Source organism: Octopus sinensis, linkage group LG10 (genome assembly GCF_006345805.1).
Source record: "Octopus sinensis linkage group LG10, ASM634580v1, whole genome shotgun sequence".
NCBI lineage: Eukaryota > Metazoa > Mollusca > Cephalopoda > Octopoda > Octopodidae > Octopus > Octopus sinensis.
The window spans coordinates 4655190-4674756 of record NC_043006.1 but is presented as its reverse complement, the minus strand read 5'-3'; the positions used below and the strand labels follow the sequence as shown (position 1 = coordinate 4674756).

At 38.4% G+C, this 19567-nt stretch overlaps 1 protein-coding gene across 3 annotated transcripts in view; it reads right to left on the bottom strand.

Moving 5' to 3' along the window:
- LOC115216664 (ATP-binding cassette sub-family B member 6, mitochondrial) overlaps positions 1 to 19567 on the bottom strand; it is a 58542-nt gene that overhangs the window by 3983 nt on the left and 34992 nt on the right. For all 3 annotated transcript variants that reach the window (XR_005000861.1, XM_029786165.2, XM_036506266.1), the window contains exons 7-15: positions 19017 to 19119; positions 14225 to 14436; positions 11675 to 11784; positions 9193 to 9258; positions 6974 to 7188; positions 6738 to 6801; positions 5480 to 5565; positions 4494 to 4551; positions 3919 to 4023 (exon numbers count right to left, since the gene is read on the bottom strand). Coding sequence is in view for 2 of the 3 variants with exons in the window: in XM_029786165.2 (XP_029642025.1) it covers positions 3919 to 4023; positions 4494 to 4551; positions 5480 to 5565; positions 6738 to 6801; positions 6974 to 7188; positions 9193 to 9258; positions 11675 to 11784; positions 14225 to 14436; positions 19017 to 19119 (1019 nt within the window). In the remaining variant the exon portion in view is untranslated. The remainder of the gene's footprint in view (positions 1 to 3918; positions 4024 to 4493; positions 4552 to 5479; positions 5566 to 6737; positions 6802 to 6973; positions 7189 to 9192; positions 9259 to 11674; positions 11785 to 14224; positions 14437 to 19016; positions 19120 to 19567) is intronic.

Below are 19567 nucleotides of genomic sequence, written 5' to 3'. Positions count from 1 at the left end.
CCCCACAACATAGATTAGTGGTTAGCGACTTCAGGATCAGGGCTAAATGGATGCCCAGAAGACGACCAGCATGGATGAGAAGGGTCTGGAAGCTTAAGGATCCTGTGAATGGACAAAGATTTAGAGACATATTACTCGAAGCTTTTGATGAAATAGAGAGGGATATAGCATCATATGATGTAGAAGACAACTGGAGGTTTCTATGGGACAACCAGTTGAGGGCCACTGACCAGATCTGTGGATGGTGCAAAGTCCCTCTCGACCCAAAGTAACATGGTGGTGGAACAATGTAGTTGATAGGGCCATTAGGGAAAAGAAACAGGCTTGGAAGGACTGGAAGAACGGTGATAGTAGGGAATTGTATCAGACTGCCAGAAAGGAAGCTAGGAGACAGGTTTACTTAGCCAGAGGGGAAGCAGATAAGAAAAAATTTGCCAATGTTCTGTCATGAAAACCAAAGACTTGAGGTGGTTCATGTTGCAAGACAAGGCATGAGAGAGAATTGTGATGTCATAGGAAGGAAATGTGTTCGCATGGATGATGGTTCACTTTAATTTAAGGAGAGAGACTTGGAGACACCACTATGAAAGGTTGGTAAATGAAGAGACTGAATGGGAGAAAGAGTCAGCCAAATGTCAACCCAGCAGAAGGACCAGCTATCCAAATTGACAGTACCTTGGTAGATAAAGCAATTCAGGGTATGAAGACAGGGAAATCCCCCAGCCCATCAGGAATCACCGCAGAAATGCTTAAAATATCTGGCAGTGTCAGTCTATAGTCTAGTCACCCATATAGTCAACCAAATGATACATGAAGCAGTCATACCCCAATGACTGGTGTAGCAGCACTATAGTCAACTGCTACAAAGGAAAAGGTGACGCTTTATATACAAATAATTACAGAGGTATCAAGTTGTTGGATCAGGCAATGAAAGTAATGGAGAGGGTCATAGCCCAACTAATTAGGGAGAGAGTCAGTTTAGATGAGACACAGTTTGGTTTCGTGCCAGGGAAAAGCACCAGTGATGCCATATTTCTGGTGAGACAGCTGCAGGAGAAATACCTAGCCAAAGATAAACCTCTGTACCTGGCTTTCGTTGACATGAAGAAAGCCTTTGACAGGGTCCCCCGATCCTTTATCTGATGGTCAATGAGGAAACTAGGGATAGATGAATGGTTAGTGAGAGCTGTGCAAGCCATGTACAGGGATGCCGTTAGTAAGGTGAGGGTTGGCAACGAGTACAGTGAAGAATTCTGGGTAGGGATAGGTGTCCACCAAGGATCAGTCCTCAGCCCCCTCTTATTCATCATAGTCCTCCAGGCAATAACGGAGGAATTCAAGACAGGATAGCCCTGGGAGCTTCTCTATGCTGATGACCTTGCTCTAATAGCCGAGTCACTATCAGAACTAGAGAAGTTTCGGATGTGGAAGCAAGGACTAGAATCAAAGGGCCTTAGAGTCAACCTAGCTAAAACCAAAGTCCTAATAAGTAGGAAGGCAGACAAATCACAAATCCCTTCAGGTAGATGGCCCAGCTCGATCTGTAGAAAAGGCATAGGTAGAAACGCCATAAGATGTGCCCAGTGTAAGCTATGGACACATAAGAGGTGCAGCAATATCAAAGGAAGGCTAACTGGGAAGATAGGTTTTGTGTGTGGCAAATGCTCAGTGGCAATTAACACTGAAAACATGCCGAGAACAGCTTCCGTCACATTCCAAGGAGAAAAACTACAAGTAATTGATAGCTTCCATTACCTAGGTGACCAAGTCAGTAGTGGGGGTGGATGCTCTGAAAGTGTAACTGCTAGAATAAGAATAGCCTGGACAAAGTTTAGAGAGGTCCTACCTCTGCTAGTGACAAAGGGCCTCTTGCTCAGAGTAAAAGGTAGACTGTATGATGCATGTGTGCGAACAGCTATGCTACATGGCAGTGAAACAGGCTGTGATTGCTGAGGAAATGCATAAGCTTGCAAGGAACGAAGCCAGTATGCTCCGCTGGATGTGTAATGTCAGTGTGCATACTCGACAGAGTGTGAGTACCTTGAGAGAAAAGTTGGACCTAAGAAGCATCAGATGTGGTGTACAAAAGAGACGACTGTGCTGGTATGGTCATGTGTTGCAAATAGATGAGGACAGCCGTGTGAAAAAGTGTCACACTTTAACAGTTGATGGAACCTGCAGAAGAGGTAGATCCAGGAAGACCTGGGATGAGGTGATGAAGTACGACCTTCAAACATTGGGCCTCACCGAGCAATGACAAGTGACCAAGACCTTTGGAGATATGCTGTGCTTGAGAAGACCCAGCAAGCTAAATGAGACTATAACTGTGGCCTATGCCAGTGCTGTATAACCAACCCATTTAAGAATACCCTTCAATCATTGGACAATAAACTATGCTTGCGAAGACCTGTTGAGGCAAGTGAGATAACTGTGATGGCTGATAACAGTTCTACCTGATTGGCACCCATGCCAGTGGTACATTAAAAGCCCCATTTGAGCGTGATCGTTGCCAGGGCCACTGACTGGCTCCTGTGCCAGTGACATGTAAAAAAAAGCACCATTCGAGCATGGTCGTTGCCAGTGCTGCCGGACTGGCTCCTCTGCAGGTGGCACGTAAAAAGCACCATTTGAGCATGGCCGATGCCAGTACCGCCTGACTGGCCCTCGTGCTGGTAACACATAAAAGCACCCACTACACACTCAGAGTGGTTGGCATTAGGAAGGGCATCAAGCTGTAGAAACTTTGCCAGATCAGATTTTGTACATTCCAAACCCTTGGAATGTACAAAAAATAGGCTCCCTGAAATGACTGGGGGAATACTTTGAAGTAGTAGAGGAATTTCATTACCTAAGTGGCCAAGTCAACAATGGAGCAGGATGTTCTGAGTAATCTGTAACACAATATCCTGATTACTTATAATTACTCTTTTACTCTTTTACTTGTTTCAGTCATTTGACTGCGGCCATGCTGGAGCACCGCCTTTAGTCAAGCAAATCGACCCCAGGACTTATTCTTTGTAAGCCCAGTACTTATTCTATCGGTCTCTTTTGCCGAACCGCTAAGTGACGGGGACGTAAACACACCAGCATCGGTTGTCAAATGATGTTGGGGGGGACAAACACAGACACACAAACATATACACACACACTTATATATATATACATATATATGACAGGCTTCTTTCAGTTTCCATCTACAAAATCCACTCACAAGGCATTGGTCAGCCCGGGGCTATAGCAGAAGACACTTGCCCAAGATGCCACGCAGTGGGACTGAACCCGGAATCATGTGGTTGGTTAGCAAGCTACTTACCACACAGCCACTCCTAGTTTTTATTTTCACAATATTAATTCTCACAACTCCTTTCAATGCTTTCCATGGACTACTTTGTCATCTCAGTACCATCCAGTTGCACCACATGGCACAGCAGTGCAGCTGCTTCTGTTATTAAATGCAACAACATAGTTTGATGCATTTAATACCCAGCTCCACCTTCGTCTTTGATTAACTGAATTAATTAACATCCAATGGATCATATTCAATCCGGTCAGTACTTCTGTCTTACAAATATGAAAGCATCACACTTCAGATATCCTGTTTTCCACAGACAGAAACAAATCTCCCCAAAGGCAACACTTACCAAAACATCTACACAGTGTGTGTGTTTATGTTTGCTACCTGATAACCAGTGTTGGTTTCTTTTTGTCCCTGTAACTTAGCAGTTCAGGAATAAGAGACTGACATAACAAGTACTGTAATTAAAAGTAAATACTGAGATCAAGTAAACACCCTTTGAGGCAATGGCCCCAGGATGGTTGCAGTTCAGTGAATGAATCAAGATAAAAAAAAGGGAGGAATACAAGAAATAACAAAATAAGTGAAAGTCTTGCAAAATACAAAAAATCTTCAACACTTACCAAAGAAATGTCTTGATTATCAATTTGAATGCTGCCCCCTTGAATGTCGTAGAACCGAAACAAAAGTCTCACAATTGTACTCTTTCCACTTCCTGTCTGACCAACCTTTAAAAGATTCGTTAAAGATAACCATTTTAAAATTCTCATTATCATCATCCATAATATGAGCAGACAGAGAAATCAGAAGCCACATCCTAGGGGATTTGTATTTAGTACTTGTTGGTATCTGTTACAAATGTGAGTATATTATAGATCCTATTGTTTGATCTCAGCACCAAAACCCTAACATACTGACAAACAAATGTCACAATGAAGAAACTAGGAGTTTGTGGCACTCCGGTTTCTCTATAACCACCACAACCATCAGCAATATTACCATCTTTTCCTCTTAATTGAAAATTAATAAGAGACAATTCAAAAATGTAACTTGAAAAGCTCCTGCAAAATAACACACATTCACACACCCTCAAAACATAAGATATTACAGGAATTTCTAAGACAGAAAAAAAGCTATCTTCTCATTGATGCCTCATTATAACAAGATTATTAACGGTAAATTTAAGGAAACAACTTACCAAAGCAAATGTTTGTCCAGGCAAAACAGTAAAAGAAATATTTTTCAGAATGGGTCGTCTGAAACAAATTGCAAAATACATTCCAGCAATTAACGTTAATGTTAATTAACAGCCACAGTTTCTATCAGATAACAAAGAAAATGTGTAAAGTAGGTAAACATGACTTGTTTGGGAGTGAAACATCAACTGGATTGCTTCTTTGATTAAATCAACAGAAGAAAAGATAACATTAAAAACAATTAATATACGTTAATTATATAAATAACATACACACGTATATAATACAATGATATAATACACATAGAGGAATTGTGACAGATAAATATATATATATATATATATATATATATATATACAAATTGAGATAGGGGTTGTAAATGCAGTCTATATTTATATTTACTTATATTTATATTCTCTTATACATACTCTACTTATTGTATAACATTACTCTTTTATGTACACTCCTTTATGTACACTGTTTTGCTCTACATTATTATGTTTAACCTTATAGTTTCTTATGTGGTGGTTTAATAAAGTATGTGATTGAGTATTATCTGGTAATTGATATTTGATTTTGATGTATTTCTCCATTTTCTTATTTTGTATATATATATATATATATATATATGATGTATATATCATCACCCATAAGGAAATGTGTGATAGACAAATTTATATGACCTTAATAAGGAGATAAGTGAAAACTAGACAAAAAAAAATCCTTTCCTCTCCCTCTTGTTTTACAGGACCAATTATACATGCAATGACAGATGTCAATATAACAAACCATCTCTAATTGCTGTAAAATATAAAGAAGTTGTTATGATGCTAAAGCATAGATCCTGTAAAAGACAGGACACAATATTTAAGAATCCCCAAGGATTACTTTGTACACATCTTAAACTGTTATTATTCTCTCTAACCATTAACTGGCCACACCATAAATGGTACATGAAAAAAAAGAAAATTCATTTGAAAATACTTACGCAATCTCATAATGAAACTGGACGTTTCTAAACTCAATTTTGCCTTCTTTCAGTTGCAGATCTTTGGCACCAGGAATATCAGAAACCTGAAATCAATGGAAAAATTTATTTCTAAATAACTGCATCAAAGAATTCCACAAAACTTTTTCTCAAGCATTGTACATTCAGAATCATTCCATAACAATAACTACTCTGGTGAAAATTTAGAAGTGAGTCTGGTGGGAATTTAATAGTGAATGTCATCGCTTCATGGATGTACATTATTAGTATGTACATCAGAATCAGAATCAAAATCGATCAATGGAAATTGCAGCTGAGTTACCAGTGCCGGTGGAATGTAAGAGAACCATCCGAACGTGGCCGTTGCCAGCGCGCCGCCCCGACTGGCCTCGTGCCGGTGGCACATAAAAAGCACCATCCGTTCGTGGCCATTGCCAGCGCCGCCCCGACTGGCCTCGTGCTGGTGGCACATAAAAAGCACCATCCGATCGTGGTCATTTGCCAGACTCGTCTGGCACGTGAAAAGCACCCACTACACTCATGGAGTGGTTGGTGTTAGGAAGGGCATCCAGCCGTAGAAACATTGCCAGATCAAACTGGGCCTGGTGCAGCCTTCTGGCTTCCCAGACCCCAGTTGAACCGTCCAACCCATGACAGCATGGAAAGTGGACGCTAAATAATGATGATGATGATGAAAGCATGATCTTGTAGTGTATTAGTGATTAAAATACTAAAATCACCAATTCATCCAATGCTAGTTTTATTCTCCAAACTAAACAGAAATATCTTTGTTGTATGTCTATGTAATTTACATATACGCTCAAAACTTTCCATTTCAAACTCTTTAGAGTTCATGCTATTTGGGATATATTTAACGGATTCTTTAATAAATATTTAGCTAAGTAATGAAATAAACAACAGGTTCAGAAGTAAAATTTACAGCCAACTTTCATGAACAAGAACTTTCATGCTAAATCCTTATAGATAACTTGCATTAACCTTTTCGTTACCAACCCGACTGAAACCGGCTCTGGCTCTGAGTACAAATGTTTTGTTTTCATAAGTTTTGAATCAAAATCTTCCACTAATCCTTAGTCACAACTTATGTTCCTAACACTAGCTGAATGATTACAAAGTTATTTTATTGAATTCTTTGTCGTATTTAAAGTAATTGAAAGCAACACAGAGCACCTCAAAATAAATACAGTAACGAGAGGGTTAAAGCTGTCACTAATTTAGAAATAATTGTTATTCTTACCTCTTCTTCTTCATTAATCAAGTCAAACATATTCTCCATATCAATGAAAGACTGCTGGATCATTCTATTTTAAAACAAAAAGGAACAATCATTTAATCATTCTATAGACATCTGATGTGCCTTGATGCTTACAGCAAATGTCCAAATACGAAGGCATAAGTTTCTATGTAAGAAAATTAGTGAATCATTTTAAAATAAAATTAATAAAGTTTCAGAAATATTAACAATTAGCTTACCTGTAATAAGTTCCCAACCAATTTAATGGAGCAAAGAGCTGTATAATGTAAGTACCAAACAGAACATAATCCCCTGAAGTGAGCTTCAGGCCATTTAACCCATGGACTACTGCCCAAGCACATAACATACAGCCACCAAGTAAACCTATTGCAATGACGAAACTTTGCAGTGTGTTTAACAAGTTCAGGCTGGCAGTAGACAACCATTCAGCTTTCTGCAAATACAAACAAGTCAAGATTTAAACAGAGTTTCTTAAAATGTTTTATTCTTAAACTACATTAAAATGTATTTGATATGAATCAGGCAGCTGTTTTATTTCATCATCATCATCATCAACGTTTAACATCCGCTTTCCATGCTAGCATGGGTTGAACGATTTGACTGAGGTCTGGCAAACCAGACTCCAGTCTGATCTGGCAGAGTTTCTACAGCTGGATGCCCTTCCTAACGCCAACCACTCCGAGAGTGCAGTGGGTGCTTTTACGTGCCACCAGCACGAGGGCCAGTTTGGTGGTACTGGCAACGGCCACGCCCAGATGGTGCTTTTTATGTGCCACCTGCACAGGAGCCGGTCCAGTGGCACTGGCGAAGACCTCGCTCAAATGTTTCACGTGCCACCAGCACAAGTGCTAGTAAGGCGACGCGGTAATGATCACGCTCAAATGGTGTGTTTAACGTGCCATCGACACGAAGGCCAGCTTGTTGCTCTGGCAACGATCTCACTCGTATGGTACTCTTAGAGCTCCACTAGCAACAGATGCCAGTCACCGAGTTTGATTTCGATATACTATGCTGATGGAGTCTTACAGACCAAAACATTTATCATTGTCCCTTGGCTGCAAACAGAGACCAGACCAGACTTGTGAAATATGTTCTTAATTTCTTGAGAAAGGAAATTTCCCTAAAGCGATTTATTGCATGTCATTTGATACCTCACAATTTAACTGACCAATGTAAATAATGCTGAAGGGTCTGCAGTGAAGGATAGATTAAGGAAGATGTATAAGACATTTAGGGAGTTATTTCTTGTGGTAGGAACAAAAGGTTTCCCTCTTCATCTGAAAAAGTACATGGTATGCAGTATGGTGTGACAGAGGTAATAATGTTACTTGGTGTGAAGACATGGAGGCTTAATACATGGAAGATCTATGACGATAAGAAACCAATGAAACGGGCATGAATGGATGCTGTTAGGCTGAAAGGAAATACAGAGCTGTGAGACTGGTTGAGTAGAAATGCACCAGGCACAATGACTATGAGAGATGTATGTGATATGAATTGGTAATACTGAGAGGAGGATGAGGAAATATTGTGTGCTGTTAGTGTGCAGCATCTGTAGAGGAAGAAACCTGGGGGAAACAAGGGAAGAAGTGGTCAAATGAAATCTCAGAGTACAAGGTTTCACAGAAGACAGGACAAAAGACTAACATTGTTGACAATCTGCTATCAATCCAAACATGCCAATCTGGAGAAACTCATGAAAATGTCAAAGAGGATGATCGATAATATTTGAAAAATTGATCTTATAACTCATGTACATTCTGTAATTATGATGAAATACAATTAAATAAGCACAAATTTAAAATAATCATTATCATAACCTGCCAGTGCCGCCTGACTGGCCCCATGCCGGTGGCACGTAAAAGCACCCACTACACTCTCTGAGTGATTGGCGTTAGGAAGGGCATCCAGCTGTAGAAACTCTGCCAGATCCAGATTGGAGCCTGGTGCAGCCATCTGGTTTGCCAGCTCTCAGTCAAAATTGTCCAACCCATGCTAGGATGTAAAGCGGACATTAAACAATGATGATGATGATGATACTAATACATTTTCACTTGAGTGTTTAATCCTTTTATCTATAATGATTCCATCTCCCAATATCTGCCAGATTACTTATCCCTACATCTTCCTTGATCTTCTGTCTCCATGGTTAACCTCCACTGACAGTACACAATATAATATTTTCACCAAGCATTCATTACCCATTCCCTTAATAAGACCAGATCAGCGCTGTCATCCCTCCTACACATATCCTTTGATGCATTTAAGGTATAATATTCTTTAAGTTTCTAGCTGGAACATACAAAACATCAATTTAAGAACTATAAAACTATCTGCTTTCGAAACAACAATATTTCCTGGAAAATTTTCTTAAATATATCAAATGTTTAAAAGGAATGGCGATTATCAAAACAAATATAAAAAATATCCAACTCACTTGATATTCGACAATAGCTCCCTGGTATCGGTTTACTTCCAGCTGAGAAGCATTATAATACTTCACCTTTAAAGAAAAAATATATATATTAATGTTAATACTATAATGATATTTAATGTTTATATATACATATTTATTGATAAAATTGGTAAGACAACAAAAGAATGACAGAGACCTCGATATTATGTAAATAGAGGTAATTATCTGTAAATATAATATGTGACAATTATCTGGTAGCCATGATAAAACTCTGAGTTTCGGATGCCGAGGTGGAAATTCACACCACCATCTCTTCAGTTATCTGGCCATCGGAAAAAATGCTATGAAAATGACCGTTATACAAAGGTAAATTACTGTGTGATTGACCGTTATTAAGACAAAAGCGCAGTCACTCAAATAGCTCTTTTGTCTTAATAACGGTCAATCACACAGTAATTTACCTTTGTATAACGGTCATTTTCATAGCATTTTTTCCGATGCTGGATAACTGAAGAGATGGTGGTGTGGATTTCCACCCCAACATCTGAAACTTGGAGTTTTATCATGGCTACCGAATAATTGTCACATATTACATTTACATTTACATATATATATATATATGAAAGTGTATACAGGGTGTCCCAAAACATGTATACACACTTTAACAGCAGTTAACTTAATTTTCTTTTCTTTTTAGATTTAACCCTTTAGAAATGATGAAAGGGGCCAGACTAAGCTTTGACCAAAGATAAATTTTCTCTTAAATTTATCTTAAAGTGTTTACTGGAAGTCTGAAAATGTAGTTGAAGTGCAAAGACAGTTGAGGAGGGAAATTCAAGCAGATCCATTACACAGCACACCACCAGATGAGTTGAAAACAAGCCTAAAGCAGATGGAGCTATTTGGAACATCCACAAGAAACATTCCAGAAGGCAGCAGATATTACTTCCCTGGGCATGGACACATTGAAACTCCGACGTCTGGCAGCTGACTTGGCAGACACCCATAAAATTATTAACCATCTTACGAACAATAACTCTGAGCACCTTTTCAAACTCCACCTGTCTAACACCCGTGGACATGTTTACAAAGTCAGAAAACAGCACAGCTCCCATGACTTTCGGAAACATTTTTTCACGCTGAGAGTTTCTGAAGCATGGAACAAACTGCTGGCATCAGTTGTTAGTTGTCGGAGCACTGCATCCTTCAAAACTTCCATGCTTTCTGAGATTCGCCAACACTACACCTGATTTTCTCCCCTCCATACACACACAAGCATGTATCTGACTCATACACTGTTCACTTCCCAGACATTTGTACATTACTGCATATACTCTGACAGGTTGTGGTGCACCTGAGCACTGTATACAATAATTTCATTATTATTATTATTAAAGAGCCCCACAAAGCAAGAAAAGGTACGAGGAACATATTGCCAAAATTCAGGAATTGAGTCAGGAGGTAAAAATTTCAAAATCAAGCATCCATCGCATTTTGAAGTGGTGTCATTGGATTAATTCACCCATTCTTTTTTGACCGTTCTCATTTACTTGAACTTGCTGTGACAAGCATTGAAGAAGGGTTTGAAAATGTGGAGTTTTATTTCCAGTCAGATGGTGTATCCCCACACAACCATAGTAATGCAAAAGGCCTACCTTGATGAGATTTTGCCAGACAGGTTGATTGGACATAGGAGTTTCAGTAGGAAACCTTTTCCATTCACTGGACCACACACCACTGGACACTTTTTATGGGGATACTTAAAGTGAACAAAACCCAGCCACGATCAATGAACTGAGAGCAGACATTGAACAAGAATGCACGCAAATTCCAAACAAAATGTTTCTTCCTGATTGCAGTTCCATTGTTTCATGTTATCAGCAGTGCCAGGGCCAGAACAGTCATCAGTTTGAAAACAGGTATTCAAAAGAAAATTAAGTTCTGTCACTAGATACATCAAATTTTGAAAATAGAATGTATTTTAATAAACACTGACTTTATAATCACTTAATTTTTGCATACATTTTTTGCGGACACTCTGTATATATTAATATGCTAATTATAAATTAATATACTTAATGAAGCCAGATTTAAGAAGATGAAAGCAATATTACAAAATACTAATTTTTTTTTTAAATATTTAAGTTACATTTGCATAATTAATTATCAACATTCTGTCAGTTTCCTTGGTTCTCAAATGAAAAATGTTTTATTACAAAATACTATAATTAGCCAACTGCTAATTATAGTATTATCACTGGTTTGATAAATATCAAATTAGTTTTGATCTCTGACTGAACCCTTAATTTGGTCACACTTTATGAGAAAGATTGTTTACACAATCTTATTCCCTTCCAAACTAAATACATGGAACAGTACTGAAGTAAGGAATTAATTGTAGTTCCTGCCCTCTCTCAATTCATAGTAAATTCCAATATGATCATCATTACCATAATTTATCAGAACTGCAAGAAACAAATACAGAATAGAGAAACTGCCAAACCGTTTCAAAATTGATTAAAGAATCCACTGCTTTGGTGTTGGCTTCATTGTCTTTGAGATTCATGTTGCGCCGATACTTGGTTCTCCATTCTGTGATCAGAATTGTTGTTGCTAAAATAAATATAACATCAAGTTGTGGGATCCTCCATAACGATTTCTGGTGACACAATGTAACAAAGACTTTTCTTCATGAGTAACATTTCCCAAAGAAAGTTACACACAAAACACAAAATGTCATAAAATTCCTGCCAATTAAGCAGTACAACACATAAAATGGTAATACCATCTACCATGTTAGATGTAGAGTTAAATGTCGGCACTTCTTGAACATCAACAAACAATTTCACTACTTCCTACCTTTCAGCATCTTCATTTCAAATCCACCATTATTAAGGTTAACAAGATAAAAGATAGATTCTAGTGATACAACTGAGATTTTACAATAGTGGTGAATGAATGTTTGCCATATATAAAGAATTAAATTAAAGGTTATTTCAGTCAATCCCTTAACTGACAAGAAACATGAATATAAAGTATTTTGCAGTTGGGTATTAACTCTATAATGGGTATATATATATATATATAGCCTGAGGTGGGATATCCAGGCAGCTACCAAGTTTCTCTGAGTAAAATGTCAAGGCTGGTTCCTTTTGATGGTGCATTTTTTGGTAATATACTGTTAGCGCTCATCGACTGCTAAAGTTTATTTCCAGTTATTATAATAGTCCAACACATGTTTCAATTGCAACAATATGCAATTGGTGTAATCGAAACATCTGTCTGACTATCATACTAACTGGAAATATACTTAAAGTTTGAATGTTTGAATTCTTCATTCTCCTTATTTTCAATATATTCATACATATTGAGTCATCCTATAAATAATGCAGTTTTTTTCAATTGCATGAACTAAAAGTCAGAGGGGACAGGATAAACTACCTGCATCAACTTGCTATAAAAGCAGGTCATAATTTTACCTTGTCCTTATTCTTAGTGCAAGTTTTGAAGAGTGCAGTTCGATTTTAACAGTTATTTTTTCAAAGCTGTAATGGAAGTGACAAAGGAGCATATTTGGCATATTTTGCTTTATCAGTTCAATAAAGGCAACAACACAATGGTAAGTGTGAGGAATATCAATGCAGTATAAGGGGAATTGACAATAAGTGTAAGCCCGTGTCAACAGTGGCTCCACAAATTCTGAGCCAGAAACTACAGCCTAAAGATGAGCCTAGTTCTGGAAGATCTACAGAGCTCAACAAGGACTTCCTGCAAACCCTAATGGAACAAAATCCCATCATAACTGCAGAGGAACAACCATTTATCAGAAAAGTCAGCAAATTGGGTCACTGGGTTCCTCACAAACTTTCCAAGTCTAATTGCGTGCAGAGAAAGAATGTGTGCTCTTCTTTGTTATCAAGTCCTACAAATGAACCTTTTTTGAACCGAATAGTGACTGGTGACAAGAAATGGGTTCTCAATAAAAATGTCAAGCACCGAAGACAGAAGGTAGGGAAATGAGAAACACTGGCACCCCAGGATAAAGAAGGTCTTCACCCACATAAGGTGTTGTTATCTGTTTGGTGGGATATGAAAAGTTTAGTCCACTTTGAACTTTGAAACCCAAACCAAATGATAACAAAGGAGATCTACTGTGAGCAGCTTAAGTGGCTTAAGTCAGTGCTAGAAAGAAAAACGACCACTTTTGGTTTCAAGATGGAAGGTGTTCTTCCATCAGAGTAATGCTCAGTTACATACAGTGAGGATGACATTCCAAAAGCTGGAGCAGTTTGAATGAGTAACAATGCTCCACCCAGCAGATTTGCTGGACATTACCCCATTAGATTATCATTTATTCCACAGTCTTCAACATCATTTGAACAGAAAAAATATGAATTCTGTAGACAAGGTCAGAACAGTTCCTGGAGGAGTATTTTTTATCACAGACAAGTGAATTTTGGAAGAGGGGTCTTGCAAGTCTACCAGATGGATGGAAGAGAATTGTAGAAAATGAAGGGGAGTATATTTTAGATTGAAAAAGAACTTTGTTTATCTTAATATTGAGAAATAAAAGAAGTATAAAAAATGGATTATTTATGGGATGACCCAATATATTTATACTTGGGGTTGGTCATATTTTGCCAATTAAACACAAGCACTCTATGTAAGAGCTTACTTCAGCTTTATTATTAGTTTTGTTTCTTTGTCAATGCTCTTTTGTTGCACATCATGTGACCTTTTCAGCAATTCTTTGTCCCATGTGCCTCCTCTTGTTCTGTACATGTATAAAACAATACACACATCTTCGCTTCAAGAAGAGCAAATTATTCATAAAATTTCTGTGTATTTCCACTTCAATCTTAACAAAAACTAACTTCAAATCACTTCCCCTCTCTTCCACTTGAAAAACAAAAAGCCTTCGGTCCATGACGTTACAACACTTACTCAATAACTCAGCAAACAAAAACACACTCAGTTACTGGTAAACAAAAAAATATTAATTCAGAAGAGAAATTCTAAGAGACAGGACGGAACAATAGAATGTGTCACTTACCAAGATAGAGCATCATACAGAGGAAAACAACCAAACCAAAGATGTAGTTGAACTGAGTGATGAAGAATATGATAGCAATTATGATGTCGATAATTGTGGGAAGGATCTGGAAGAGGATGTAACTGAGAAGTTGGTTGATGCTGTTCTTTCCTCTGTCAATAACCCGTAGGACTTCACCCGTCTTCCTGTTTAAATGCCATCTAAGAGAAAGACTGAAATCAAAAGAGAAGTCTCATATTTTATTATGAAGAAAATTTTGTTTTGAAATCTGTGATGCTAAACTGCAACAAAATGTGTTCTAAAGACGTGCATGACCCTTTGGACAAGTAGTTGTACAGCTAACAGCCCCATCTACTGCATGAGAAAGTAAAGCTATGGTAATGAGTTTCAGAAAAATTTGACCAACTGGCCCAAGGGGGTGACATTGTGGTTTAGAAGTAAACTCTGATTTGATCCCACAATGTGGTATCTTGAACAGGTTTGTTCTATTAAAACCTCAAGTCAAAGCAGGCATTGTTGATAAACTTGGGGACACAGAAATTGTGCAAAACCCATTAGACTGTACTTGTTCTAGGGTGGTAGACCACATCTGTCACTTGGTTTCAAAACACCACTTGACTTTTGGTGGTTGCCTCTCATGAAGTCCGCTCTGTTACAAGTGTTGTCACCAACCTGAGGAATAACTTGATATCTTGATGTGCAACCCCTTATTGTAGCAACGCCTGAGTCATCATTTACATATCCCCTTACACCTACCCCACAACTCTCACAGTCCCTTCATAGGCCATGGGAAATTCCTTTGCTCCTCAACTATAAAGCAATAATACAATGATGTGTTTACTTGCCTCTAAAAGACAATTGCAAACTCCAAATAACAGAGTTTGAATTTAAAATTGGAAGGTAAAAGATGATGGCAATGAGGAATGATATTACAAATAATAGAAGAAGAAGAAGAAGAAGAAGAAGAAGAAGAAGAAGAAGAAGAAGAAGAAGAAGAAGAAGAAGATCATCATGATGATGATGATGACGATGATGAGGAGGAGGAGGGGGGAGGAAACCTTTACTACCCAATGAGGAATTGCATACAGGTCAATCAGCAAACTGTTCCTTAAACTTTTTTTAATTCTTTTATTTGTTTCAGTCATTTGATTGTGGCCAAGCAGGAGCACCACTTTGAAGGGTTTTAGTCGAAATAAATCAACCCCAGGACTTGTTTTTTTAAGCCTAGTACTTATTCTATCAGTCTCTTTTGCTGACCCACTAAGTTTGGACATAAACGCATCAACACCAGTTGTCAAGCTGTGATGAGGGAGACAAGCATAGACACAAAGACACATCATCATCATCATCACCATCATCATTTAACGTCTGTTTTCCGCGCTAGCACGGGTTGGACGGTTCGACCGGGGTCTGGGGAGCCAGGGTCTGGGGAGCCAGGGACTGCTCCAGGCTTCAGTTTGATCTGGCAGTGTTTCTACAGCTGGATGCCCTTCCTAACGCCAACCACTCCATGAGTGTAGTGGGTGCTTTTTACGTGCCACTTGCACAGGTGCCAAAGGGGTCTGGCATCGGCCACGATCGGTTGGTGCTTTTTATGTGCCACCGGCACAGAAGCCATATATATATATATATATATATATATATACACAACAGGCTTCTTTCAGTTTCCATCCACCAAATCCACTTACAAGGTTTTGGTCAGCCCAAGACTATAGTAGAAGACAGTTTCTCAAGGTGCCACCCAGCAGGACTGAACCCAGAACCATGAGATCAGGAAGCAAGTTTCTTACCACACAGCCACACTTGTACCTAAACCTCTTATTTCTTTTTTATTTCTTTATTGCCCACAAGGGGCTAAACATAGAGGGGACAAACAAGGACAGACAAACGGATTAAGTCGATTACATCGACCCCAGTGTGTAACTGGTACTTCATTTATCGACCCCGAAAGGATGAAAGGCAAAGTTGACCTCGGCGGAATTTGAACTCAGAATGTAAAGACAGACAAAATACTGCAAAGCATTTCGCCCAGTGTGCTAACGTTTGTGCCAGCTCGCCACCTTTTTATCATTCTCAAAATGGATAAATATACTATGTGGTGTTCTCCTGGATACTGAATATACAGAAATGAAGACAGCAACATGCAGATCAATACCATTCAAAACCTCAAGCATTTTACACACAAAAAAAACACAACTGAATCAGAAAATATATACAACACAAAAATAGTACAAAGAATGCAAACATGCTGCATTAGTGCCTAAAAAATGTCTTTACAAAATTAACAAGCTTCGACCCTTACAATGCCTGTTGTTAAATGTATAATCGTTACACCTGAATACATCCACTACATTCTGGAACCCAACACCACCCTCAGAATGCTATCCTTCCCTTCTCAGCTGACAGAATCGTTAACACGCCGGGCGAAATGCTTAGCGATATTTCGTCTGCCGCTAAGTTCTGAGTTCAAATTCCGCCGAGGTCAACTTTGCCTTTCATCCTTTCGGGGTCAATTAACTAAGTACCAGTTACGCACTGGGGTCGATATCATCGACTTAATCCGTTTGTCTGTCCTTGTTTATCCTCTCTGTGTTTAGCCCCTTGTGGGCAATAAAGAAATAAGAATGCTATCCTTCCCTCTCAGCCCAGACACATATGGGGAAAAAAAACACATACACAAACATCAATAACCTCATTAGCTTCAAACATTATAATGAGATACACACAAGTAATTATAAGCAAAGAGTAACAGCAGCTGTTACGTTTTGATTTAGTCAACCTTATCCACCTCCACTTTAGCTTTTGACATACAGAAACAAGCAACTCACCCAGTGTTACACTGCATTCATCATCATCATCATCATCATCCTCACCAACATTTTATGTCCATTCTTCATGCTGACATGAGTTGGACAGCTTGGCAGGAACTGGCAAGGCCAGGGACCACACAAGGTTCCATAGTTTATTTTGGTTTGGTTTCTAAGGCTAGAATGTCCTTCCTAACACCAGCCACTTTACAGCATGTACTGGGTGCTTTTTCACCCTTTTATTACCAACCTGGCTGAAACCGGCTCAGACTCTTTAGTACAAATGTCTGGTTTTCAAAAGTTCTGAATTAAAATCTTCCACCGAACCTTAGTCACAATTTATGTTCCTAAAACCTAGCTTAATTATAACGATGTTATTTTACTAAATTCTTTGTTATATGAAAAATAATTGGAAGAAACACAGAGCATCTCAAAATAAATACGGTAACGAAAGGGTTAAGTGGCACCGGCATTTCTTACAATCATCCACCACGTTGGAATGTGCAGTATGATCCACTGAATACCAGATCTAATTTTGCACTGTGTGCCATAGTCTTGTACAATCAGGACAAATATAGGATCTTACACAAAACTACCAGTTATTAAGAATTTATTTTAATGGAAGGAATACAGTTTAATGTTATTGCTTTATTCTGACACTTTCGCAAGAATTCAATATTTAAACCAAAAATCGTTTCATAAAGAATTTTCTTCATTTTTTTTTTACTTCAAGAAATTTCAGCAAATAGCAACTAGGCTGACTAAAGAAATGATTAGAAAGTGTGAAGAATTATTTTCCAGGAGTTGCTGTGTGGTAAGTAGCTTGCTTACAGACCACATGGTTCTGGGTTCAGTCCCACTGCATGGCACCTTGGGCAAGTGTCTTCTACTATAGCTTCAGGCCAACCAAAGCCTTGTGAGTGGATTTAGTAGACGGAAACTGAAAGAAGCCCATTGTATATACATATATGTATGTATATATTTGTGTGTGTGTTTGTACCCCCAACATCGCTTGACAACTGATGCTGGTATGTTTACGTTCCCGTCACTTAGCGGTTCGGCAAGAGAGACCAATAGAATAAGTACTAGGCTTACAAAGTCCTGGGGTCGATTTGCTCGACTAAAGGCGGTGCTCCAGGATGGCCACAGTCAAATGACTGAAACAAATGAAAGAATAAAAGAAAAAGTCTGTTATGTTAAGATAACCTAATTAGCTCTTTGAAATATTCTTATATTGGCTCTTTAATCTTCTTAAGTCGGAGCCAGGATTATCAATAATCTCAACAACTAAATATCTTACAAAGATTCCTATTCATTCCCATCTGTTGAATACTTGTAATCCCATACTGTCAGGTGAAGGAAATATTTGTCCTCACTTAAACACGGATGTTCTATTAAAACAAACTATACTGTGGTAGTTACAATAAGAGGAACTCTCATATTGGCTTTTGGTGCAAAATGCACTCTTGTGAGATTCTCATCAGCACCATTTTGCACCAAAATACCAATATGAGAGTTTCCCTCATGGTAACCACAATAGTATAGTTTTTTCTAATACAACGAGCATGATCGTTGCCAGAGCGGCTATCTGGCCTCCGTGCCAGTGGCACGTAAAAGACACCATTCGAGCGTGATCATTACCAGCATCGCCTTACTGGCACCTGTGCCAGTGGTATGTGTAAAAGATTTGAGCAAGGTCATTGCCAGTGCCACCTGACTGGCACATAAAAGCACCCACTACACTCTCGGAGTGGTTGGCATTAGGAAGGGCATCCAGCTGTAGAAACTCAGCCAGATCAAGATTGAAGCCTGGTGCAGCCATCTGGTTCGCCAGACCTCAGTCATTTGTCCAACCCATGCTAGCATGGAAAGCGGATGTTAAACGATGATGATGATGAAGATATCTGGTAAAGCTACATCATACAGAAGTATTCTACCAACGATATTAATAAATGCAAACAGCATAAGGATAAAATCTTGCATACCAATGTAAATGTGCAAATAATTGTATTTGTATTTTTCTTGTTGTGTACTGCTGAACAGGAAGCCATAATAAAGACCGCAAATTGTTCAAGAGACCTGTTGAACCTGGAGAAGAGGGGGAAAAAAAGTCATAAAGGAATCAGGATTTAACAATCAAAATGTGAGAAAATAGGGCAAAAATATGGCATCATAAATGGTAACTGATTTATTTTTTGCAAATCCTCGAATATAAAAGATCTCAGAGATAAGCTCCAATATAATGTGAAAGTAACCTGAGTTCTGTTAGGATGGAGCAGATGAGAATCTTACAAGATGTGAAATTACAATTGAAGGACTGTGAGTCACATGACATCTTTTTTTTTTTTCAAATCAGATTCCTACACAGCGTCACAACTAACTGTGTTTACTCATTCAGATGTTGCTGACCTTTTATCATTTTATAATAATAATAATGAAATTATTGTATACAGTGCTCAGGTGCACCACAACTTGTCAAAAGTGCATATAAAGCATGTGCCTTAATGTACAAATGTCTGGGAAGTGAACAGTGTAT